At 38.5% G+C, this 27949-nt stretch overlaps 1 protein-coding gene across 2 annotated transcripts in view; it reads left to right on the top strand.

The window, feature by feature from the left end:
• LOC124389856 (peroxidasin) overlaps positions 1-27949 on the top strand; it is a 56237-nt gene that overhangs the window by 25898 nt on the left and 2390 nt on the right. Inside the window, exons 8-22 of one of the 2 annotated variants that reach the window (XM_046855396.1) lie at positions 1721-1838; positions 1973-2142; positions 3143-3415; positions 3769-3885; positions 6288-6446; positions 9688-9800; positions 9896-10052; positions 10520-10628; positions 19234-19391; positions 19926-21429; positions 21528-21662; positions 23010-23218; positions 24886-25000; positions 25192-25303; positions 26924-27037. In XM_046855396.1, the coding sequence (XP_046711352.1) occupies positions 1721-1838; positions 1973-2142; positions 3143-3415; positions 3769-3885; positions 6288-6446; positions 9688-9800; positions 9896-10052; positions 10520-10628; positions 19234-19391; positions 19926-21429; positions 21528-21662; positions 23010-23218; positions 24886-25000; positions 25192-25303; positions 26924-27037 (3563 nt within the window). Of the gene's footprint in view, positions 1-1720; positions 1839-1972; positions 2143-3142; positions 3416-3768; positions 3886-6287; positions 6447-9687; positions 9801-9895; positions 10053-10519; positions 10629-19233; positions 19392-19925; positions 21430-21501; positions 21663-23009; positions 23219-24885; positions 25001-25191; positions 25304-26923; positions 27038-27949 lie in introns of those variants that run through there. The other variant, XR_006926646.1, reaches the window with a different exon arrangement.

Below are 27949 nucleotides of genomic sequence, written 5' to 3'. Positions count from 1 at the left end.
TATTTGTCAAATTCAGCTTATATATGGGTGCGCTTAATAGTCCGGAAATTACGGTAATACTAATAATGAACACATTTGCAGAAAGCATCCATGTTTGCCCATGCTAATTTCAAATATTTAAAACTTGAAAGGTATTAATGTAAGGTACATTTAGAACAGATGTGCGATTAAGTTGCTCAGTTTTTTTTTTTTTTGATTGAGAGCCCTAATTATATCATATTATAAGTTATATACCATATTATAAATTACATTACAAGTGTAATAGTAATCATTAATCAATGCAATTCAATAAAAAGGCAATAAAATAAGAAATCCAATACATTTCTCTGTCCAGTATAATAGGGATATAATTCAACCATGTTTGATATGCATTTTACCCAATGGTAATTTTTTTATAATTTTGAAACTGAAAAGCTATGGATGGAGATGTATTCACACTCATAGGATTCATATCCGGAGTGATATTATCAACATGTTTCTTGCTAGTATGAATGCAGGTTGAAAGTGAGTTTCCAGATGTAGCACTGTTAATGTATTTAGCCTTCTACTCGTTGAATGTTCTGCCAGAGTGAGTAGTGGGTCAAATGTAACTCCCTAAGTCTCAGGCATCTGCGAAACAAATGAAGGTCAGTCCTACTGGGAAACAGTGCTGTCAGTAGTAAAGCAGGTCAGGCATCAGACTTATTCATATCACTCAGTTGTGGGCAAACATGAACTTTTTTGCTTCCGAGAGCAAGTTTTCTCTTGTTTCATTTCAAAACAAGGTAGAAAGCCTTAGTGCTTTCTCTTATTTAACCCACAGTTCTTCAAGTACACAGCCGCTGTCTATGAACTACAAAGAAGCCACAGAATACTGTGGCTAATTTGCCACAAACTTGCCCAGGCTTGTTGGTGTTAACCATCTCTTAATACCGGCTTCAGGCTCTGCACTGGAATGTCTCCCTCCCTCTCTCTGCTCAGGAATGATACCCAGTGAGCTGGAGCAGCTGTAAAAACACATCATGGCTCAGTGTGGCACTGCCAGTCTTGTGCATGTGGTGTGGAATGGTGGCAGTTTGAGTGTGGCTGGCAAACACAGCTATAATTACGATCTCAGAAAGTGTTAATAAGGCAAGCAGTAGTGTGGAGTGCAGAGGAAACGCGAGATGCCAAATATAACTGAAATGATTGCTTTATGTTTCAGCATTTTGTGTAGAATATTAGTTCATAAATGATTAAGATATGTGAAAGAAGATATATTGTACATGTTATTTTTATCTGTGTTAAAAGACTGTCTCTGTCGCAATCTCTGCCTTCGTATAAATAGTCGGATAATACTTTGGACAGGGTTATAAACATATACAGCCTCTGCAATTGGTCTAATCAATATAAAAAATAATAATAAAGGAGTTCTGCAACTCGCTCTTTCATTGTTAGATACGCTTACAGAACCACGAAACATGGCTTTGGCAGCTTATTTTGCCATTTATTTAGCAGTAATTGTGCAAAGTGTGTTGGCTGTAAAGGCACAGGGTGTCTCAGCATGGGTTTGGTGTTATGCCGAGACGTTATAGTCCCCCACTTAGACGTCCAACTTTCATGACATCATCATGTACAAGTCAGCCTTCTATGCTGCAGTTCTCTCTATAGCTCTAGTAACATTATTCTGTCCTGTTTATTTTCACCAATCCTACCCCTCCCCACCATTCCTTAATTTCACTGCTGTTTAATGTGTGTATAGAGGTTCCTCGGATCACTTCTGAGCCACAGGATGTGGACGTGACCTCAGGGAACACAGTGTACTTCACATGCAGGGCGGAGGGCAATCCCAAACCCCAGATCATCTGGCTGAGAAATAAGTAAGATCAACTCTAGATTCAAGAAAATTCCAGTGCATTATTGATTTTACATTTTTTTTGTTTCATTCATGAGCTAATATATTGGCTTTATCCACACTGTATTCAAAATGATTAACCTCTGTATGTATTAACAGCAACGCCCTTAACATGCAAGATGACTCGCGACTAAATCTTCTGGAAGACGGCACCCTGATGATTCAGGACACGAGAGAAACTGACCAGGGCGTGTACCAGTGCATGGCCAAAAATGTCGCTGGTGAAGTCAAGACAGGAGAGGTCACTTTGCGCTACTTTGGCACCGCATGTAAGCAACACATCTTCGTATATCTCTCAAAGTAACTAAATGTGAAACTTTGTGAGAAGCTCATTTTCTTTCTTTCTCTTTTTCTTTCTTACTAACTTTCGGTTTAGATGTTGAAATCTGTTTTCTATATAACTTGGACATCACTGTAGCATTTTATTAGTTAGTATTAAGCATAACAAGTGCTAAAGCGTCATAAAGTTTAATAGGCTAATGCAAATGTGGCCCATGCAGGATTATTTTACAAAGAATGGTTTGGGCATGTTCAAAATACTGTAGCAGAGGCTACAAACATATAAACAAAACTGGACGTAGTTCATTGAGTCTAGTTTTCTAAATAAGAACCATCTTGACTATCAACTTCTGTATCAGATCCTCTGTTATGGTCTATCAGGAATTTTTTGCTAAAGGCAGCTAATAAGACTAACGGCTCATTACAGGGTAGGAAACATTACGCTAGACAAGGGTGAGATTTTACAGACTTTTGTGTATTTCCCATGTCATTTCCCGTTTTTGGTCTGATGACGTGGCTTGTTTTGCAAAAAGCCAACAATGAAAACAGTTTAAAGACGAATTGTCAGAGAAGTATGCATCACATTTAAAACAGCTGTGTCTCATCTGTTCAGAATCCGCTGTGCTAGTCAAAAGAGGTAATGTAAAGCACCAGGGTGAAAAAAAAACACTTTGAATCCTCTTATTTATAGCCATAAACTATTATTATAACACTAATAATTTAAGGTTAAGCATAAACATCGGTCATGCAAACGTGCCAGATGTGGAATTAATAATTATTATTCAATCCTAAAGGTTATGGTCTGCCGAGCAGCTATTGGCTTTAGTTTAAGATTCTGAAAAAGATGCAATCAATCATGTAATGTTCAAATATCATTCATAATTCATGTGAATAGTCCTTTGTTCTTCTTACTGTTGGTTATCAGGTAATTATTCTTCCAGCACTGGGAAAACTGAATGGTGTTTTTGTCTGCTGTGGAATCCTGTGTAGCTCGGCCCAGTTTCGTGATCCAGCCTCAGAACACAGAGGTGCTGGTGGGAGAGAGTGTGACTCTGGAGTGCAGTGCTACAGGGCAGCCTCATCCTCGTGTGACATGGACAAGAGGAGACCGCAGCGCTCTACCCAATAATCCGCGCATCAGCATCACATCCTCTGGAGGGCTTTATATCCAAAACGTCAACCAGGCTGACGGAGGCCAGTACACCTGCTATGCCAGCAATGATGTGGACACCATCCATGCCACTGCCTACATCATAGTGCAGGGTAAGAGAAGGCAAGGGAAATGCTAAAAAAGGGTGCCCAAACACTAAATAAATTCATAAATACATTCATAAATAAATCAAACAAAATAAAGGGCATATTGCAGGAAAATGTTCTTCAATCAAGAAACATTTTTACTTATTATAATTTTTTAATAACAAGTAATTAGGCTTTCTTTGTTAAAGTTTCTCTGAAGTCCCATGCATCAGTGGAAACATACAGTATATGAGAACAAGATAAACGAAAACAACAAAGAGCAAAGGTTCAGTTCTGTTTATTCTCACACTTCTAAAACCAATGCTGCCTCACTCTAACTATAAATCAGTCGCACCTTGTTGTATGTCTTTCTCTTGCAGCTGTTCCTCAGTTCACAGTAACCCCACAGGACAAGTCGGTGTTAGAAGGTCATACAGTGGATTTCCCCTGTGAAGCTACAGGCTATCCTCAGCCTTTCATCACATGGACACGCAACGGTGAGATTTCTTTGATGCACCTCTATTTCTTATACTTCTAAAAAAGGCTTCTAAATCTTCTAAAAAGGCTTTTTTGTCTAATCTTTTTTTACATAATATATGTCTGTATAATTTAATAATACGTCTAAAGATTAAACTAGCCTCTGAAATATAAATGTTATTTTATAAGTTGATCAAATGTAGTTCTTTAGATTTGTACTTTAAAAACACATTTATAACGTGTCATTTTGAATACAATAGGTAAAGAAATAAATGGTTTTTCAGACATTGTTACCCTAATTATATAGTGAGAAATAATGGTCAGTTGGGTGGACTAGCAATACGAGGATAAAAATTTTCATGAATATTCGATTAAACAATTAACTTAACGAACAACTTGAACTGCAGATTTTTTAATTTTCTCAACTGTCATTATTTTGACTTGATGCCATAACTTTCAACGTAAAAAACTGAAAAAACTTCTTAGTTTCTGCCAATTTCACCTACTCTATATATATAATATGCCTTATGAGCACCAGATAGGCTCTTGGGTTAATAAATTGGACATAGTTTTTTCCCGAGCAATTCATATGACCGTGAATGGGTGATACGAGTAACATTTATTTAGTTATTCTTTTATCTTCAGCAAAAGCTTTTTTCAGTTTAGCTTGATAGTGGATACAGAATGTATCCTACTCATCCCTTGGAGAAAATCCACTGCTGTGGGTAGAACGTGAAACTCCAAAAAGACAGTGAACAGTACATTTAGTGATATTCCAGTGATCATCCTTTATCACTTAATTTTGCACATTTGGCACAGTAGGGGTAGGGGTGTGGGGGGTCTTGGTCAAAGTAGGTCCTGTGTGATTGCTTTATTATAAAGAATTAAACAGAGGAAGTGTTTTGACTAGGATACTGTTTCATAGATACAACCCTTCATACCTTTATGAAGAGAGTTATCTGTTTATTACATGTGAGCATAATGGCCAGGACGTTGAAGCACAAAACAGGTTCAAACCAGAATCATTGGTACCTGTAATTTGGGTTTATGTGTTTGGGTTTACATAACAAAATTTATATAAAAAAAATATGGCATATAAAGGCCTTGAGGTACTTAACATCCTAATCATGTTGTAAAGTATCATACTATCATGCTAGCCTCATAGTAGAACAACAAGTTGAGTTCACACAAGGTTAAATAATATAGAAATTCTTATAATAATGCTGCTTTCAAAGTCAGATTGACTTTGAATGTAGTATGGTTTTTACATGCTTTAGCTCTTCATGATGATGCCTTGTGAGTATGCTCCTGCTTCATGGCTGAGTGCTTGTAAGCCATAGCACTTAGAGTTAACAAACTCAGACCCAGAAAGAAAAAGTATCCTATAAAAGTGCATTGCTGAGCTCTTCAGCACAACACCTTCTACTGCCAGGGATTGTCTATGGAGTCTACTGCATAGCATCGTGCTTCCATTTATGTACCTAAGCAGCGAGTGTGACTTTTGTCTATAAGTCTACAACATGACAATAAATAACATGACATCCATTGGCCTAAGGATGGAGCATGACTTATAAGCCCCTTTTTGGAACATGGCTGGATGAACCTCCTTGTGAGCCCCTGACTTGAGCTTGGCTAGAGGGGCTCTCTTCTGGGCTACTAGAATGATTAAAGTTTGGAGGGCTGCCTCATCACCCCCACCAGGAGCATGGCTTGGGAGTCCCTCTCTTTTATCCTCATGCTGGGTATGTGGTGGGTGGCTGTCATTTCAGTTGCTTTGGAGATCTCAGCTGCTGTGATTGTCAGGTCAATCTCTGGGCAGGGCTCATCACAGATGCTCTGAAGCAGAAGTCACCAGATTGATCTCAGGGCAAAGCTTTTTTTGGACCTAGGCTCTCCTCGTAAAAAGACAGGAACAGTATTGGCATCCTGAACTGCCCTTGCAAAATCATCAGTTTGGGCTTGGGCCCATCACGCCCAAAATCCTTAATGAGCAGACTGACAAAAACAGCTACAGTGCATATTGCTCAGCTGCTCTAATAGAGCTGACAAAAAGATCCTTTATTAGTCTGATATTTTTTTCTGATGCCAGTTTTTATCTTTGTAATTGCAAATCTTCCATCTAGCATATTAAAAAAAGCTAATTGAAAAACTGTCCAAATGATGTAATCTTATAGTTAGAGTACCCTGTTCTTGTCTTATTTATGCATTAATGTGAAATATTCTGTATCTGGTTTATGGGCAATAATTACTAATATGTGTGGATTAACATAATGCATGAAAAACAGTATTACACAAAGCACACATACCAGACAAAACTAATGACACCTAGTCAAAATAATGGCGTAACAATAAAAAATAATCTTGTGGTTTAGGTTTTTCTTAATACGTACACTAATGAAAACTTTCCCTCCTGAAATCCCAGGCAGTCCTCTACAGGTTGATGGGCGCCATGTGGTCCTGTCCACTGGGACTCTGCGTATTTCTCGAGTCGCCCCTCATGACCAGGGCCAGTATGAGTGCCAGGCTGTTAACCCTGTCAGTTCGGTTAGAGCAGCTGTACAACTTAACATCCAACAAAGAGGTAAGATTTCACATAATTGTTATAAACTGTAATTCAACTTAAGAAAAGTGTCTATTTGTGGTCAGTGACCATAGATGATGAACAATTTGACATTAGTATGAGTCTACAAAAGTAAAGCGGGAGAGACAGCATGTGACATTGAGTGACATTTAAACAAATCAGGCACTCGGAAAATTAGGGCAGTCAAATTGAACACGTTCACAACGCTTTACCGCAAAATCATTTTAACGGCACTCATTTTATTAGTGCACGATTAATGCAGTGTGCATTTCTGTAACCATTTTTATTTAAAAAATACATAAATAAATATTAAAGAGTCGAAAATAAAACCAACACAACACACATTTATTTACTACTTCCTTTCTTTATTTAGATATATTTTGTCTTAATTTTCTATGTTAAGTATCGTTTTCCTAATAAACATACATTTGCATAAATCATCCATATTTGTCCATGCCTATGTTGATTAGAGTATTAAAAAAACTGGAAAAGTATTTATTTAAGGTACATTTAGAACAGATAGAAATGTGCTATTAAGTTGGGATTAATCACGATTACATATTTTAATCGATTGCCAGCCCTAGTGAAAATATAAGACAGAAAGACTGATTTATTTATCCCAGAGAGAAATTCATGAACTAATTTAATATATGGAAGTTAGTGTGTCATGACTACATTCACTGAATCTAAACTTGCCAGTGGCGCATTGAGCAGAGACCACTTTCAGTAAGACTAATTTTCGATCACAATAGCATTTAAATTTATTAGCTGAGGACCAGAATTTTTTCCATGACTAATTTTTAAACCAGTTAATATTTCTACTGTGAAAATTTTTTATTATTGTTAAAAATGTATATAGGTTAAGTAGCGATGTTCATGTAATTTGGTAATTCACAAAAATTAATATAAATATTAAATATGTTTACTGCATCTTATAAAAATTGGTGTAATGAAGAATTACAGACAGATTTGTGATTTCTCAGTTAAAAAAAAAACACAATTTTTGTTTAATCAAGCACTACTGTTACACATATTTCTGTAGACCATATATCATGATTAATTTGCATTTTTTCGTGGAAATCTTTTCAGTTTTGTGTAACCAATATTTGATTTTAAATTGTAGCTGTTCCTTGTGGTTTATAAATATTGCAGTTTTATAAACACTTGTTATAGAGTTATGTATTTTAAAAGCTTTTCTGAATTCAAAAACTGTCCTGTGTACTGTCAGTAACATTTATTTAGATATTCTTTTATCTTCAGCAAAAGCTTTCTTCAGTTTAGCTTGATAGTGGATATAAAATGTTGGAGAAAATCCACTGCTGTGGGTAGAACGTGAAACTCCAAAGAGACAGTGAACAGTACATTTAGTGATATTCCAGTGATCATCCTTTATCACTTAATTTTGCACATTTGGCACAGTAGGGGTGTGGGGGGTCTTGGTCAAAGTAGGTCCTGTGTGATTGCTTTATTATAAAGAATTAAATAGAGGAAGAGTTTTGACTAGAATACTGTTTTATAGATACAACCTTTCATACCGTTATGAAGGGAGTTATCTGTTTATTACATAAATAAATCATATATCATGATTAATTAACATTTTTTTGAGGAAATCTTTTCAGTTTTGTGTAACCAATGTTTGATTTTAAATTGTAGCTGTTCCTTGTGGTTTATAAATATTGCAGATTTATAAACACTTGTTTATGTATGTATTTAATATATAGTTATGTATTTTAATAGCTTTTTGAATTCAAAAACTGTCCTGAGTCTATTGCTGTAAGTGTGTTTTTCTCTCCTCAGTACAGATGTTGAAGATGCTAAAGTTATTGTATATGGTAAAGACTAGTAGGCTAGACTGTTCCTTTAAGTGGAATTCTGCTTGTTTACTTCTACACTTCTACTTGCCTTTATATTTCCCTTGTGGATTAAAGATAACAATGGCTTTTGATACAATTCCAAACGTTGATTCTTCTCTACCAGGCCTGTTGTTCTCTTTTGTAATGTACAGTTATTTATATGGTTCAATGGTATACAGGTTTATTTTGCTGTGATAAACTGCATAGATAATGATTCTCCTGCTATATATCCAATACGATAGAAACAGACCAGATTCTGTATGATCCAATTGACCTTGTATGTATGATTGGCTGAACACATTTATAGTCTTACAAACTTGTTAGCAATGTAAGATATATAGATAAATGACTGAGTTTTAAAATACAGATTCAAGTGGGAGATGGACTATTCAAGTCTTTTTTCCCACAGGATATCTGGTTGAGACTAGAAGTGTATCAAGACTACAATCTCAGAAAAATGCCCGCCTTTGTCATGGGGATTTCATTGAAGCTATGTGATGTGTTTCTGGTGGAGACTACAAGCATTAAGTAACTTTTTCATAGCGGCATTTGATAAAATCCCAGTTTCCATGCAAATATTTATAAACAACAATTAAGTCAGCAATATATTTTGTAAATTCATAAAAACATTTTAACTCTTTGTAAGTAGCCAAAGATTCCAGGGTTTTCAATTCTAAGACTAAACAAGGAAGGATGGGAGTTGGCCTCTCGAGATCATTTGTCATTTACATACAAAAGGGGGCGGCAATTACCGCAACAATGCCCCCGTAAAATCTCAATGACAGACAAGTGGCAGGAGCTCTGTGTGAGTCTTAAACCAGCTTTTAGGTGAAATTACAGGCTTATGGGACAGCCCAGGAAAGCACATAGCTTTGTAATTCCCACATGACAAGATGTTTTCTGTGTAGTAACGGTTGTTAACACTAGCATCAAAGTGCGGCTGCATAATGCCCGCCTTCATGAACATGTGAGTCTAAGTATATCTTCCACCCCCTTGGGTTTTCCACTATGTAGGTTGGAAGTAGTAGGATAAGCCGTTAAGAAAAAAGGAAGCCCACAGGCTTTTGTGCTTTGTTTTTGTTGTATTGCATTAGCCAAGAAAGGAAGACTTCAAAAGGGTGATGAATTGACAACTATCATTTTTTTTTTTACTAATTGTTTAAGAAGCCAATGAGCTTCTGTCTTCAAAGGTCCAAAAGGATTATTTAATCTATTATCATATCACAAAAACTCATATTTAAACTCAAATACACATATTACGCCAAAATTGAAAACTCACAGCATGATAATGAGTTTATTTTTACAGTTATTAAATCTTTATTTGTTGCACATGATTTACATTGGTTGCTTTACCAACTAATCATTATCGCGTGTTATTTAATCTTTAGTAACACCTGAATTCACAAATACTCCAAGGGACATGACTGTGGAGTCTGGTAGTGATGTTCAGATTCCCTGCAGCGCTCATGGAGAGCCCACACCTGTTATTACCTGGAACAAGGTGAGCCCTGAGCCTTTCTACTGTGGCACTTGCATATTTTTTTTAACCAAACGGCTTCCCTTTCATCTGGTGCTCTTTCTCTCTATGATGTACAGGACGGTGTTCAGGTGACAGAGAGTGGGAAGTTCCACATCAACCCCGATGGTTATCTGGTGGTGAATGATGTGGGTCCTGCTGATGGGGGGCTCTACGAGTGTGTGGCTCGTAACTCAATCGGACAATCGTATGCTCGCATGGTGCTAACTGTTCAAGGTATGAAACAAGCCACATGTGTCTTTATTTATTTTTATGGACTGGACACTTTCTTCCGTTTTTCTATCCATTATATTTTATTAGTTCGGTGGAACCCAGTGGCAGGCTGTGCATTTCACACCTTGGCTTGTAGTCCTACCTTAGTCAATCCACCCCTTAACACCATCAAAGAAACCATCAATATTCTAGAGTATATGCAGTATAACAGAGCAATGCATCACAGACAGGTATCTCATACAGTGAGAATGAATGTCATTTTTAAAGCAAGAAACACAATTATCACAATTCAACAAGTTTTTCCCTAAAAAGAAGCAGGGACATCTTCACAAGTGTCTAGCTTGCCTAATAGTGGTTGTTTGCAGGTGTCCAAACATTGCATTTTCATGACAAGTGGCATGATTTAAACAACCCTCCATCTTCACAGCACATTTTGTTTGGTTTATAATGTTTCTCCTTTTCTTCCTCAGTTCCACAGGTAAGCAGAGAAGGAGATCCGTTTGTAACTAAGTCTATTGAGGAGGCCATCCGCAGCATAGACAGTGCCATAGACTCCACCAGGAGGCACCTCTTTGATGGGTGAGCACAGCATCATTAGCGATATGCCCCTAAATTAGGCATATGAAAGCACTTTTTGCTGTCATGAGTCATGCTTGCATAACGCTTGAGGAATTTATTTTGGCTTATGGTCAGTCTCACTGTTATGATTGGAAAGCTGCAGTTTAAACTCTGCTGCTGTTGGATTGTACATGCTGTGCAGCAAAAGGCAATGCCAATCTGTACAGGAACACGTGCATCATTTGTGTGTCGAACTAAATGACCGCTAAAGGTTTGTTGAAGTCATTTAGTATGCTGTTTTGGAAAATAGCTGCCAAAGTAACTGCTAAAGTAATATAAACAGCATGAACACATAAGGAACACAGGTTCCTCGTTATAAATCAGTAAGTATCAAGCAGACGTATCAAGGGACAGAAAGACAGATTAGATTTGATATAGCTGACTTCGAGACTAACTAACAATGAATCATCTACAGCAAGACAAAATATGATTTATGTTCTGAAAGATTATGATTTTGATTTATAAGACAATGTTTAAATATTCAACAAAACAATGAATCTTCTATTATGTATTTCACTCTGATCAAAGAATGTTACAAAATTTGTTTAAAATCTCGGTTGGGACTAACATGAACATATTTTGCTAATGTAATAAACAATAATCAGTTTATGATCAATAATTTTCCATTTATAGTAATTTACAATTGATTGTCACCTGAATTTATTTTAGTTGTTGCTTTTTAGTAGGTGCATCAAGTCATTTGTTTACTTCAAGAATGCAGGTAATAGATTAGTATAAGCTGATATATTCAGTACCTGTACAAATCTATACAGTGTAAGATGCACTAGCATGAAGAAGCACTCTTTGTTAAGTGAAAATAAAAGATAGTTCATTATTACTTTAAGAACTGCAAAAAAGTCAATCCAAAAAATCTCAAGAACTTTAAATGTATAACCAATTCCATTCCCCAAAACCATTAAACACTATGATAAAACAGGCTATCATGAAGAACCTCTTAGAAAGCAAAGACTAAAAGCTACCTCAGCTGCAGAGGATCATTTTATTAGAATAACCAGCCTCAGAAACTGCAGATTTCATAAAAGCTTTTTGGGGGTTCAAGTGGCAGACACACACCCAACAGGCATAACTTTATGGCCACAGATCAGGCATACCTGCCTAATATTTTGTTGGTCCCCTTTTTGCTGCCAAAGCAGTCCTGTCCCATCAAATATTTACAGCAAGGGTGGCCAACCAGTCAGAGATCGAGAGCCACATTTTTTACTGTGTTACCACAAAGAGCCACATCATACACATGGGCACACATGAACATCACCCATCCCTTCCTCTTACACACACACACACACACACCTCTGCTCAGCCAGATTTATTGTAAATGTCATACACCAACATAATGACAGAAATTGACTCCTACAGTACTAAGACTACAGGACAGTCATTTTCAACAATGAACATTGTGTGCACTGTCTCACACACACAAACTCTGTTTAACCAAGTCCACAAAAAAAAATATAATAATTTACAATAGCGTTTTTCTTTTACTATGCATGTTACTTAGTGGGACTTTTGGCATTCCTTGCCTTGAACAATCCCCTTCAAATCTGCCTTGTATTCTGTTGTTGCCACTCGAAGCAATTCTTTCACATGGGTGTTAGTCAGAACAGATGCTTTGATTTCACGTGTTTCAGGGTAGAAAACACAGACTTTGTTTGTGGTTTTTTTTTTATGTGCGTGTTCACTTCGATGAGTTCAAAACGGTATTTTCGTCAAATGCGCATGTGCGTGAGATGAATATACCGCAGGGGTGGGCAATTAATTTTTACAAGGGGCCACATGAGAAACCTGAATTGTGTCAGAGGGCCACACCAACGATAATATTTTAGGGATGCACCGAAATGAAAATTCAATTCAAATCGCAATGAAATCCATAATTTTTTGTGTTATGCCTTTTGCCTCGGCACCATCACTGGAAAACTTTCTTGCCTTTTCAAAAACGTCCGCTACAGACGGAGTGCGCATGCTCGGATTGATTTACTTTTCTGCGCCGCGTTCTTCTCATATTTGGAATGGCAATCGGGATGTTTGGATTTCAGGTGATAAATTAAACCCGACTTGGAGAAACTCTTTGCAGATACACCCCCCTCTTGAAATTTCAGCATTGCATGTTTTGCAAATCGCTATCCGCACACCGCAGACATGTTGCTCTTATCCAGATAACCGTGTGCTGGCTGCGCTTTTTTATTGCGTCATTACAATTGTGTTTCTGCCGTGTTGTTTCGGTGATTTAGGTATTTCCGAAAATTCTTGGTGCATCCCTGTAATTTATGATTGGCCTCATGCCAAGGTCTGATATACCGCAAAGTTTCCCAGTAGGGGCAAGCTCATTTAAGTCTTAAAAATACCGTATAGAACTTAAGCAAAGCAAACACGCACATTAAAAATCAAACACAAAAATCGATATGAACGTAAGAGCCGCATAAAACCAGCCAAAGAGCCGCATGCGGCTCGCGAGCCGCGGGTTTGCCACCCCTGATTTACAACATTAACTTCTTTAGCAGTTTGAGCTACAGTAGCTTGTCTGTTGGCTCGGACCACACAGACCAGCCTTTGTTTCCCACGTGCATCAATGAGCCTTGGCCGCCCATGACACTGTCACGGTACTTTTAGTACAAAATATTAATTTGCTGCCTATCATATCCCATCTACTAACAGGTGCCATGATGAAGAGATAATCAGTGTTATTTACTTCATTGTATATAATGTCATAATGTTATGCCTGATTGGTGTATTTCAACATCTGTTGTTTCGAGGGGACTGTGTGACTTAGGCCTTCAAGGTAGAATTGCAGCAAATAAACCATTACTTCTGACATTAGAACAGTGGAAAACTGTTCTTTGGTCTGATGAGAAATTTATAATTATAAATGAATAATAATAAGCACAGTGTCTGAATGTGTGTTGAAGCTGTGAAGAATTGCGGAGGGGGTGTGATGGTGTGGAAATGCTTTGCATCTGACACTTTTGGAGATTTAAAAAAACAGGTTGAGAAGAGCCTGGAGAGGTGGAGGTATGCGCTGGAGAGAAGGGGAATGAAAGTCAGTAGGAGTAAGACAAAGTACATGTGTGTGAATGAGAGGGACGGCAGTGAAGTGGTGCAGTTGCAGGGAGAAGAGGTGGAGAAGGTGGAGGAGTTCAGGTACCTGGGGTCAACAGTGCAAAGTAATGGAGAGTGTTTTAGAGAAGTGAAGAAAAGAGTGCAGGCAGTGTGGAGAAGAGTGTCTGGAGGGATTCGTGATAGAAGAGTATCTGCAGGAGTGAAAGGGAAAGTTAATAGGACTGTGGTGAGACCTGCGATGTTGTATGGTTTAGAGACAGTGACATTGAATGAAAGACAGGAGGTGGAGCTGGAGGTAGCAGAGTTGAAGATGTTAAGGTTTTCGTTGGGAGTGACGAGGATGAACAGGATTAGAAATTAGTTTATGAGAGGGACAGCGCCTGTAGGACGTTTTGGAGACAAGGTGAGGTAGGCAAGATTGAGTTGGTTTGGACATGGGGTATATTGGTAGGAGAATGCTAAGAATGGAGCCACCAGGAAGGAGGAAAAGAGGAAGACCAAGGAGGAGGTTTATGGATGTGGTGAGGGAAGACATGCAGGTAGTTGGGTTAAAAGAGGCAGATGTAGAGGAAAGGGGGTATGGAGACGGATGATCCGCTGTGCGACCCCTAATGGGAGCAGCTAAAGAAGATAAAGTAGAAGAAGACACTACTCCAGTGCGATAATTTTTATATAGCAGTGTTACTGTCATTTTTTTTTTTAAGTCTTAGTGGCTGTGCATCATTAGAATCTGCCAAGTGTACATGATTTGTATTTTTTCTTCTGATTAGCAGCTCTACACTTACATATTCCCTTAAGCTCCAATCTAATCATGTACAAGACTAGTGTTAATTGTCACAAAGTTTGGTATTCTCTACTTTCCTGGCTTAGGTTCCTGTCAGATTTCCAGCTCTACTGAATTTATTCACATAGTATGAGAGAAAAACTGTTTTTAGTACTCACTGTGCCATTGATGCTTAAACTTATTTTTTAGCAGTAAAACTTATACTTATATATAACATATATAACTTATATATAAGTTCCATTAAGGAAACGCTGCAGAGTCAGTAATGTTCATATAATCAGTCACTTGTATTTATGTATGTACTGTATGTGTGTATGTACAGTACTGTCAAAAGAATTTAACCAGGTGTGGGGAAAAAACTGTAAAGGAAGAATGCTTTTAAAAATAGAAGTGTTTATAGTTTCATTTTTATCAATTAACAAAATGAAAATTAAATGAACAGAAGAGAAATAAAATTTTCAAGGTACACTTGCACATAGTTTTTTAAGGAACTTGGCAGGGAGGTCTAAACATCTTGGAGAGCTAACCACAGACCTTTTGTGGATGTACGTTGCCTCACGTCCTTTTGCCTCTTCCTGTAATTCCAAACAACATGATGATGTTGAGATCAGGGCTCTGTGGGGGCCAAACCATTCCTTCCTGGACTCCTTGTTGTTCGCTAAAGATAGTTCTTAAAGGCATTGATGTTGTATGTTTTGCGTTGTTCTGCTGCAGAATAAATCTTGGGCCAATCAGACCCCTTCCTGATGGTATTGCATGATGCATTAAGTATTTGCTCATATTTCTCACCATTAATCCTGACCAAATCTCCAACTCCAACTCAATTTGCAGAAATGCAGCCCCAGGCTTGCAAGGAACTTCTATTATGCTTTACAGTTGCTTGCAGACATTTATTTATTATAATTTCCCTTCAGCAAGCCCTGCTACAGCCAAATATTTAAACATTTTGACTCATCCGTCCATAGTACCTGCTGCCATTTTTGTGCATCCCCATTTCCTGTTTTTGTGCATAGTTGAGTCACTTAACTTTGTTTCCAAGTCAGAGGTTTGTCATTTTTGGCTGCATTTCTTCCATTAAGATCATTTCTGGTCAAATTTCTCCGAACAGTAAGTGGGTGTACCCACTGGTTTCCGCTAGTTCGTTGCTGATGTCACCGCTGGACAGCTTCTGATGTTCAAGGGAAATAAGCATAATATGTATCTTCTGCATTAAGTTTCCTTGGCCAACCACTGCTACTTAGGTCCTCATCATTGCTTGTTTCTTTGTGCTTCATTAAGATAACCTGAAAAGCACATCTTAAAACACCAGTCTGCTTTGAAATCTTTGCCTTGAAAAGACCTTACTGATGCAGTATAACAACCCTATGTGTAGTTGCTGTGCTCAGCCTTGCCATGGTGTATGATATGAAACTGTCTTCCACAAGCTCACCTTAATAGCAGTTTGGTTGTTCCTCAACTAGTATTAAGCCTCCTACACAGCTGTTTCTGTTTCATAGCTGTTTCTTCTGTTTCAATCTACATATGAAATTGATGATCTAGCACCTGCTTGATATAATTAGTTAATCATACACCTGACTCAGATCCTACAAAATTCTTGACTTTGTGCAAGTAGTCAAAGTGTGCAAAAGTAAGAACTGAAAGCCAAAGGGTTGTCACACCAAGTATTGATATGATTTAGATTGTTCTGTTTGCTCAATTTGCATTTTGTATATTGACAATAATAAACAATTAAAATATATATTTTTGAAAGCATTCTTACTTTACAGCATTTCTTCACTGCTGCCCAAAACATTTGCACTGTGTTGTATAAAATCCTGTCCCACAAAGTAGTGGCATTACAGTTTTTCTCAACTGCTTTCAGTCATTTCTCAGATCAGAATTGAAGTTTGCAGATTTCCAAGTGCATTTCTCAAAACAACACGTACAAACTGCACAACATAGTGGATAACCGGAAAATAAGCGTCACCTGCTCAAAATGCTTTGTCTATCGTGCAAAAGCCTGTTTTTTCATCAATCATTGTGTCAGAGGCAGCAGAATCCCATGTCATTTTTTCAACAATGTGAATGTGACAGGCAAAATTATTAGTCATGTTGTCAGTAGAACATCATACTCAGTTTTAGTTATTTAAATTATACTCAAGTCAGGTTTTGATGACTAGAAACTACTAAATTACCTTACTGGTGTGTGTCATAATTTACAGTGTCCCTCCGGTAAAAAAAGAAGTTACTTTTGCAAACCATTGTGCATCAACCAGGTGTTACAGTAATTTACATGGTATGAATAGATAATTTTTCTGATTGATTCCATCTAACCTCAGTTAACCAATCAACATCGACCTACGTAACAGTATATGGAAGAATCTAAACAAAAGATCACACTGTATTCACATTTTTACTGTACTGTCAATAGTGGTACTTACATACAGAAAACAAAAAAAACTACACATAGGCTATTTACCAACAAATGAAAACCTGAAAAAGACAAAGTGGGAAAAACTATACATGTACAGAAGGTAAAGGTGAAATTATATGGCAGTTTTCCTATGCGTCATGTCGGTCATGTTGGGCCACAGATTCGCATCCACATCACAACATATATTTTCCCTTGCAATGCATGGTGGAAAGAATCTTCTTGAGGGCCTAATCCAGCCTCTGCATGCATCTGCTGAGATGTCCTCACATGCTGCATCCATGGCAGCCAGCAGTGTCATCCGCGTATGTGGCCGATGATCATAAACCTTCCACCTCCAAGCCGAGAAAAACTCTTCAATTGGGTTTAGGAACGGGGAGTAGGGTGGAAGGAATTCAATCAGCATCCTGCAGTGGTGGACAAACCACTGCCTGATGTTGTCAGAGTGATGGAAACTGACATTGTCACAAATTACTACATACTTTGGTAGATCATCTCGATTGAGGTCCCTCTCATCTTCAGGAATGACATTTCTATAGAGATTGTCTAAGAATGTAAGGAGATGCTGTGTGTTGTACGGTCCCAAAATAGGAATATGAGCTAGCACACCTTGGTCTGAAATAGCAGCACACATAGTGATGTTTCCTCCACGTTGGCCTGGGACATCAACAGTAGCTCTCTGGCCGATTAGATTTCTACCACGCCTTCTGCCTTTGGCCAGGTTGAAGCCAGCCTCATCCAAGTATATGAAGTTGTGAGGTGTTTCTCTTGATTCCATTTCCATTACCAGAAAAAACACAGTGTGCATAAATTACTGTATTTGTCTTAATTGTTTACAGCTACATCAAATGTAAAGATCTATGAAGTTCCACCAATATCAAATGTGTAGAAGTTACTCTTACAGTATAGTGGGTATACAACATATCTGTACAAACTGGAGTCGTAGCTCTTTCACTCTGTCAGCATTTCTTTCAAAGGGTACATTGTACTGCTGCTTCATGGTGATTAGATGTCTTTTCAAGACCCTGTCTATAGTTGAAATGCTCACAGATTGTATATTTTCAAAGATACTGTTGTCTTCAACAATAGCACTTTGTATCTCCCTTAGTCTTATGGCATTGTTAGACATAACCATGTTGCAAATTGCTTCCTCCTGCTGAGGTGTAAAAAGGGGCCCTCTGCCACCCCTGCGAGGTTGTCTTGCAGTCCTACATGAGAAAATATATTGTAAATTATAGAAGTATAAGGATCACAGGATTTTGATTCATACAGTAAATAACTAAGAATACTGTTACAGTATATGTAACACACCTTAGGTTTTCCATGCATTCAGTATTCTTAGTTATTCTTCATGAGTTGCACCTCTGAGCTATTTCACAGAACTCTTTGATCATTGGTTAGTCTAGAGTTGCACATGTTTCTCTTTGTTAACGAAGGTGAAGACTCACCTGAGAGCAATTTGTCAATTCTGGACATATTTCTTAGCAAACATGTACTCACAATTTGTAGAAAACTGTACAGACATACAATTCTGAGAACACGTTCACTCATTTTGATAGTACAGACTTCCAACCTGAGAAAAAGACTGATTGGTTTGGTGGTTGTGACATTTCAGCTGAGAACCAGGACAAGTTATTTTGCACAGCAGGACAAAAGCAACAAGAATTGTCAAAAGCAGCTGACAGATATACAGAACCATTTGCATGTTGTCCAAAAGCAATTGCAAATTGATGAAAACAACAAGACATTGCTGATATGATGTGAAGAACTGACAACAGGTTCTGACGGTGGGACGAGTAGTTTTGAGAAATGCAGTTCTGTTGTGAGAAATGACTGAAAGCAGTTGAGAAAAAATGTAATATCCATATAATCAATCACATTGTGGGTGTGTATCTGTATCTATTTAAGAAACTTTTTTTTACACAGAGGCATTTTATTTTCATGACATAAAACTTTGCCTGGATTATTTATTTCTTTTTTGGTAAAGAGAGCTTGCCAGGGTTCCCTTTAGATCCATAAACTGATACTTAAATTGTATGGTTTCCCGAAATCTAATTTTGTACTTAGTTATCTGCCAGACATTTTTTATCCAACACAACCTACAATTGAGATACAATTTAAGCAAACAGCCAGGCAAGTAAGGGTTTTTTTCCGAGCCTTACAGTCGCTGTCTGGCAGTAATGATATTTGAACTTATAATCTTCCCATCATTAGCTCATAAACATTTCATATGATCCATCAATATTCATCATACTGCTGCAATTTATAGTGAGATTTATTTTCTTATTCATATTATACAGCTCGCCCCGTACTCCAGGTGAGCTGCTGGCCTTATTCCGCTATCCACGCGACCCATACACGGTGGAACAGGCTAGAGCTGGAGAGATCTTTGAGCAAACTCTTCTCCTTATTCAACAGCATGTCAACCAGGGCCTTATGGTGGACACTAATGGGACAGGTACTTCATCAACTCTTTTGTGACCATGTTAAAAAGAATGTTTGGATAGCAACATTTCAGAATCTTGAAATTATAAGGTTTGAATATCTGGTGGTTTTGTGATTTTTTACAAGGTCTAGACTTGTCTTATGGTTTATGCATGACTTTAGGCTGCGTTTAAAAGAAAGGAAGCTCAGGGAGCCTTTCAGATATGAGTCTTTAAGGGACACTGTAGCTCTTTGAATTGCCAAGATTAAACCATAAGAGCTTATCACAACAACCAAGTTCTCAAAGTAGCACTGTGCTTTTTTTGAGGTTAAGCATGTTTTGCTGATGAAGTTGTTTGAACATCTTTTTTTTTTTGTATATTAAATGTGCTGCTACATGATGCAAGCTGAACAAAACCACAAAGTTAAAAATAAACAGCTGATAAAAGGAATTTACAGATTTGCCTTATTGAACTGCATCTTTGCATTTAAAAAGTTATGCAGGGGTAGAATAACTAATATTTGTTATTCACACCTTTAAACTTTGCTCTTTCTAACCTTCTCTTAGCTTTTCGTTATAATGACCTGGTGTCTCCTCGCTTCTTGGATATGATTGCAAACCTGTCCGGCTGCACAGCTCACCGCCGCATCAACAACTGCTCCGACATTTGCTTCCATCAGAAGTATCGCACCCATGATGGCACATGCAACAACCTGCAGCACCCGATGTGGGGCGCCTCGCTCACTGCCTTCGAACGCCTGTTAAAGTCTGTCTATGACAATGGCTTCAATTTGCCTCGTGGTGCCACAGAGCGACGTCACAACAACTTTGCTCTGCCCCTGCCTCGACTCGTCTCCACCACCATGATAGGCACAGAGACAATTACTCCTGACGAGCGATACACACACATGCTCATGCAGTGGGGCCAGTTCCTAGATCATGACTTGGATTCCACTGTAGCAGCACTCAGTCAATCACGATTCTCTGATGGCCAGCTGTGCACATCAGTCTGTACCAACGACCCACCTTGCTTTCCCGTCATGTTCCCACCCAACGATCCGCGACAACGAAGGACCAATGCCCGGTGTATGTTTTTTGTGCGCTCAAGCCCAGTTTGTGGCAGTGGTATGACCTCATTGCTCATGAATTCAGTGTACCCTCGTGAGCAGATCAACCAACTGACGTCCTACATTGACGCTTCCAATGTGTATGGCAGCTCCGAACATGAAGCAGGGTTGATACGAGACCTGGCCGGGCATCGGGGTATGCTGCGGCAGGGCATTGTCCAGCGCACAGGAAAGCCACTTCTGCCCTTCGCCAGTGGGCCACCCACAGAGTGCATGCGCGATGAGAACGAGAGCCCAATTCCTTGCTTCCTTGCTGGAGATCACCGTGCCAATGAGCAGTTGGGCCTCACAGCGATGCACACGGTGTGGTTCCGTGAGCATAATCGTATAGCCAGAGAACTACTGCGGCTCAACCCACACTGGGATGGAGATACTATTTACCATGAGGCACGCAAGATTGTGGGCGCCCAGATGCAGCACATTACCTACACTCACTGGCTGCCAAAGATACTGGGTGAAGCTGGCATGAAAATGATGGGCAGCTACCATGGCTACAACCCAAACATTAATTCAGGAATCGTTAACGCCTTTGCCACGGCTGCGTTCCGTTTTGGCCACACTCTCATCAATCCCATACTGTATAGGTTAGATGAAAACTTCCAGCCTATCCAGCAGGGACACATAGCTTTGCACAAGGCTTTCTTCTCTCCTTTCCGAATTGTAAATGAGGGAGGCATCGACCCCCTGCTGCGCGGACTGTTTGGCGTGGCAGGAAAGATGCGAGTAACAACACAGCTGCTCAACACAGAGCTCACAGAGCGCCTCTTCTCAATGGCCCATGCTGTGGCTTTGGATCTTGCCGCCATAAACATCCAAAGAGGACGTGACCATGGCATACCACCCTATAATGACTACAGAGTGTTCTGCAATCTTTCCTCAGCGCAGACCTTTGATGACCTCAGAAACGAAATTCGCAACCCCACTGTTCGGGAGAAGCTCCAGAGGTAAATGCGTAATAAATGTAGTTATATAGCCTGTTAAATATGTTTGTATTGTTTCACTAATCGTTAGTGCAGATTTATTGGGCTGTATGTAATTTTAGGCTCTATGGTATACCTCTAAACATCGATCTGTTCCCTGCTCTGATGGCTGAGGATCTTGTTCCTGGGAGCAGACTGGGGCCAACGCTCATGTGTCTACTGGCAACACAGTTTAAACGACTCAGAGATGGTGACAGGTAAACTACATGTCTTTCATATGCATAACTAAAATTTGATGATTGATGTTTAACTCCAACAATTCTTCAAAATGTACAGTGTGCATAAATAGACAAATATTATGGCAAAGGTATGTATCAGTATCTCTTTCATTTCACTACATTCAGAGAGGTTAAATTAAAAGACATTTTACAGTATTGCAATAGTCTAATCTATAACCTTGGCTGTATCATTTCCATCTGATGATTTATAAAAAGCAATAATTTTACTTAGTTTTTTGGAACTTACTTATGCATACTGTTAAACAGTTGTGTTAAAAGCGCAATGCTAACTGATCTGTTGGTGCTGCTTACATTTTATTTTGTTAAAAATAAATAGCACAAGATAATGGGCAACAAGTCGACTAGAAATTGGTTGACTCACTTATGAAAGGAAAGCTGTTCTGACATGGAAAAGTCTTTAGGCAGAGTATTTACCAGTTTATTGGTAAACAAGCTGAAATTATTTGTTTTATTAATTGCCCAATGAAAAAAAGTCTGGTGGAAATGTTTACAGAAGAAGCTGTTTATAGCAGTTGTTTTTTTAAAATTGATAATAAGACCTAGTTGTTGTTTTTTTTATCAATTTAATTATGAAGTGGTGCTTTTTAATTACTCATAAATAAATATATATAAATACAGTGTAACTGTAAAGACATTGCAGTGATATAACTAGTAACTACAGGAATTTGTTACAGTATTTCAAAGAAGGGAGTACACCCCTCACATTTCAGCAACCATTTTAGAATGCCTTCTCAAGAGACAATACTATTGAAATAAAACTTATATAAATTTCGAAGTAGTCAATGTGCATCCTAGAGCAGAAGGTGGAGAAGTGCCGTGTGTCTAACATTTAGCAGCTCCGTGATGTCATTATGGAGGAGTGGAAGGGGATCCCATCAACAACCTGTGCAGCTCTGGTGAATTCCATGTCCAGGAGGATTAAGGCAGTGCTACATAACAATGGTGCTCACACAAAATATTAACACTTTGGACACAGTTTTGGCATATTTGTACTGCTATACAAGCTACACATTGAAGACTCTAAAATATATCCAAGTTTCAATTATATAGTATTGTCCCTTGAGAGGATATACTAAAATGGTTGCTGTGTGAAGTGTGTACTCGCTTTTGTGAGATACTGTATAACAAAATGTGTTTCCATTTTATATCGAGCTACATCACATTGTGTTCCTTACATCATGCACACTTTCATTGTTTGTGATTTGTTTATCATGTTGTAACTATTTTATTACATTACATGTAACTACATTTTTAAAGTGACACAAATACGATTTATTTGATCTGTTTTACGTTTATCTTTTTCAGGTTCTGGTATGAGAACCCTGGTGTGTTTAGCCCTGCTCAATTGACTCAGCTAAAGCAGGCATCTCTCACCCGGGTGCTGTGTGACAATGGTGACAACATTACTCGCATTCAGTCTGATGTCTTCACCGTGGCGGAGTTCCCCCGTGGATATGGAAACTGTGAGGATGTGCCAAAGGTTGACCTGCGTATGTGGCAAGACTGTTGTGAAGGTATGTCAATGGCAAAACTATAATCTTTTTGAAAAAGAAATTCTCACGTGAATGAAATTTTGAATGTCCAGGATGTGTCTAATTTTGTCTGTAGTTGGCTAGACTGCTTACTGTTACATTCTAATTAGAATGACTCAGATTGTTGCTTTGCTTTGAATAGCACTGAAACTATATTCATGTGAGAACAGAAAGGTTAATCTATCTGTCTACAATGCAGTAATGATATGTCATGAGGGTTCTTGTCTGATCTAGTTCTGTCTTTTAAATCACACTTTTCAAATTAACTGTATTCTAGTATCCTCAATGTATTGTTTACATAGCTTAGCTTTGTTTTGTTTTTTTTAAGTTGTGTTCATTCTATAGTCTTGACTACATTAAAGGTCGCTAATAATAAAGAAAATTATAATATTTCATTGTTATATTTGTTTTGGACCTGAAGTGGTTAAAACTAGCAAAGAAATATCATGGAGCATAATTATTGAGCGAAGAAAAAAAAATTTCTGGATCATAAAAGATTACCATGTTGAGAAACTTCTTTTATGTTTAATTATGTATTGTCAGGGCAGTGACCACGCACAGGAATCGGGAGTAACTCAATCATAGTCTTTATTTTAAGTTTAGCACACAAACACAAGTCTGGGAGAGTTATGAACCGTAATGCAGGTATAGTCCGTAAAGTTGGTTTAATCCGTAAAGCGGGTAGGATCTGTAAAGCGAGTATAATCCATACCGTGTGTGTAATCCGTAAAGCGGGTAGGATCCTTAAAGCGAATATAATCCGTACCGCGAGTGTAATCCGTAAAGCGGGTAGGATCCTTAGGATCAGAACACAGAGCAGGAACTAGTGGGGAATGTTGGCGGTCAGGAATCTGGTCGATCACTGTAGTCATCAAGTAGAAACGACAGCGAGTGCGGTGGAACCTGGACCTTTTAAAGGGGAACAGTAATGATAAACAGGTGCTGCCGATTAGAGCTATGAAACACAGCGTGAAAACCTCAGAGGGCGGCGTGGCAGGTGGATCCCGTCCGGGGCGGCTCCTGACGCCCCAAACCTACACTCGTCAGGTGGGCCAGGGCACTCCGAGGAGGGTCTCGCCACCCATCCAGGGTCGAAGAAGGAGGCCCGGAAGAGGAAAGCTTTGGGCAGGCCCGCACCACTAAAAACCCGAGGAAGGTCGGGCGCCAGTGGTGGAAACTGCGGAGCCTGTTGCGAACCACCGCTGGCTGAAACATCTGGCTGGAACTCTGAAGTGTGATGGCACCTTCGGAGAGACATGGGACCGTTTTTGGAGCGTGACGGCGCCTTCAGAGGGGTCTTGAAGCGCGACAGTGCCTTCGGAATGTATATAATTTGGAAAACAAACATTTTGAAATATACATTAACTAGTATCACTGGTGGGGAAATGGCTAATACTTTAGGGATTTTGGGATTCCTTTTTTTCTCAACAAAGACTGTAAAACAAAGATTTTGTTTTAAGAAAAGTTTTTTATTATAGTTTAAGTAAAAAATTTGAATTACCGTGTTAATGTCTATTTTATACTAACTGATGTGCTGATTTTTATGATTGCTGCCAATAATACTGGCTGGCTTTGTTTTTTTGTACTTCTAGATGTATTGTTGTTTTGATTCTACTATCAGTAAAGTGCAACTATGATTACATCTACAGACTGCCGCACCAAAGGTCAGTTCAACGTGCTGTCTTATCACTTCAGAGGCCGCAGGTCAGCAGATCACAGCTACACGGAAGAGAAGCCTTCTATAAAGTTGCAGGATGATTACAGGTCAGTCTTCTGCTTAAATTTTAACTTTCACACTGAATTCATTGTAAAGTTAATGTTATTAATCATGCATGCTATGTACCCATACTGAAACCTAGCCTGTACTAAGTATATCAAATATCGTCCTAAATGTATTTATTATACCATAATTGTTCTTTTTGTTTTTTTGTTTTTTTTTGCCACATGGATGACAGAACCATCGTAAATACAACATTTTCCTCAAAATCAAACACTGAACCACCAGCAAATGACTTCCAGGACTTTGTGATGGACATGCAGAAGACCATCACTAGTTTACGAAAGCAGGTGAGACTGGACAAAGGTAGATTAAAACAGAAAAATAATCCACATTAGTGTCATGTTAAAAAAAGATATGGGACAATTGTACTTGTTCACCTTTATATAGGTGTATATAAATAAAAATAAAGGCAACTGTATAATTATCAATAATATATTGACTTAATATACTGACACCAATCAGAGATACCATTATGAAATTATAACATAATGCCCGGTTAAGTGAATAACACTGATTACCTTTTCATCATGGCATCTGTTGGAGGGTGGGATATATTAGGCAGAAAAATTTTTCCTCAGAGTTGATGTGTTAGAAGCAGGAAAATGGGCAAGCGTAAGAATTTGCCCGAGTTTTACAAGGACCAAATTGTGATGGCTAGACAACTGGGTTTAGAGCATCTCCAATACTTCAACTGTTGTGGGATGTTCCCGGTCTGCAGTGGTCAGTGTTTATCAAAAGTGGTCCATGGAAGGAACAGTGGTGAACCGGCGACAGGATCATGGGCGGCCAAGGTGTGGTCTGATCCAACAGATGAGCTATTGTAGCAGAAGAAGTTAATGCTGTTAATGCTCAATGGGCCAGGACTGTTTTGGCAGCAAATAGGGGAACCAACACAATTTTAGTCAAATGACCATAATGTCATGCCTGATCGGTGGCCATAAAGTAATGCCTGGTCGGTGTACACCAATACACTGTTGCAAAAACTTTTCTGATTTGCTTTTTCTCTGCAAATGCTGAAGCCATGCTAAAAAGTAGAATTGTATTATATTTCTGCACCATTATAATGTAATATATTAATTATCTTTAAAAAAATTTCATATTGAGAATCCTCATGAATCCTCATCCTCGGGAACCTTCATCCCCAACAGTGTTAGTGGACAGTGAATTTATTTGACTATGACTGAGGGGTGCTGGATACATGTAACTATTGTGCAAGCATATGCCCAGATTTGGAACAATTTCCTCAATTAACATTTCTCATTTGTAAAAAAAAAGATCCTGCACCAAGCAGATGTCCTGGCATAAGTTTTGTACTGAAGACTACACAAATTCTGCATTATTTCAGAGCTGCTCTGAAGCAAAGTGCCAACTTCATTCCTGAAAATTACCATGTTTATTAGAGCGGGAAAATTACCCGCTGGACTGCAATCCAACTCTCCAGGACTGCACCCCTGCTCTAGAGAGTTGACGAGATGAGCTGGCACTGCTTGAACTAAAACAGGATCAGAATCAGATAGCCCTGCACATTTGGACATTTTACGCTGAGTTCCAGTGCAGTAATTGAATCCACATTGCAAACACATGGCTTTAATTAAGGCATCATCATGGTGAGAGACTGAATGAATTGTATAACTCACGTCACCACCTTGAACTTTAGAAACATGATTCGTGTCATGATTCATGTTTTAAACCTTATTACCAAGGACATGCATAGAGATGCAAGTTAACTGTGATTCTATGTCATTTGAGTTAAAGCGAATGATTTACAGATGGCTTTGCTGCAGTCGGTTGCAACACTATTAATGAAGACCTCAGTTTTTTACAGTGTTTAAAGTGACCAGCTCTGATTAAGTTTCTAGGTGCTAAAAGGCTATGACTTATACTCTGGGGCATTTTCTGTTCTGCAGATAAAAAGACTTGAAGTCCGTTTAAGTAAGACAGACTGCACTGATGAGGAAGGAGGACACAGAGGGAACAGAGAGGCCTGGAAGAAAGACTCCTGCACCACATGCGAGTGCAAAGTATGTATGCTTTGTTTGTATATTCAAGCAGTTTTGTGGATTGGAAGTTCTTTATAACTATATCAAACTTCACCAATAAAAATATTCAATATACTTAGCTGTATGTTGTTTCATAGCATAGTCTGCTCCAGGTGGTGTGCTCAACTACAGGAGTATTACATAATAAATGTAAATGCTACAAGACGTTGTAATAGGAAAGGTTTTAGTAAACAATAACAGGGTTGCAAATGGTGATGTTTTAAAATTTTGAGGTGGATTATTTCCCTTTAACAGCATGGCAGTTCTGAAATTTTAATCAGATCATGTCAAGTCAAGTAGGCTTTTATGTTCATCCCAACCATATACAGTTTGGTACACAGTGAAAAAAATAAGTTCTACAGAAAAGTGTACAGTGGTGTTCTTTAGGCATTCCAAAATTCACCGTTGAATTTGTGTTGAGCTTCCACTAAGAACCAAATAAAGCAGGCTAAACTAGTTGCATGTTAAATGCAACTAGTTTAGTACTTTCTTCCCCAAATACAGCTGCTTTAATTGCATCGTACTACCTATTTCAAAACTCAGACAAAGGCTAATGAATGAGGATGAGGAGTGCATATTTATGCATATAGAGCTAGTTCATTCAAAGTTGCTCATCAAAATGTCACTGCACGTCATCAAGCCTTTATCTGGCCCATACCCATGCCAAATTCACATCTGTGTTATTTCAGTAGCTCTGTGTGCATGGGAGTTTGGTATTGTGTGTCTCTCTGGCTAACACACTCCTTTATACCCTTTATCTTTCATGCCTAGAGAGGATTTAATGCTGTTGCTCTGCCAGCCCAGCCCTTCATCCACGTGCCAAGTGACATTCTTTGCAAATGGTGGCCAAGCGATTTTTAACCTTTTGCCCAAAATAGCTTTGATGTCTTATCA

This window comes from Silurus meridionalis, chromosome 8 (assembly GCF_014805685.1).
Source record: "Silurus meridionalis isolate SWU-2019-XX chromosome 8, ASM1480568v1, whole genome shotgun sequence".
NCBI classification, from domain to species: Eukaryota; Metazoa; Chordata; class Actinopteri; order Siluriformes; family Siluridae; genus Silurus; species Silurus meridionalis.
The sequence above is the reverse complement of the archived record's forward strand: the minus strand, read 5'-3'. Positions and strand labels throughout refer to the sequence as shown.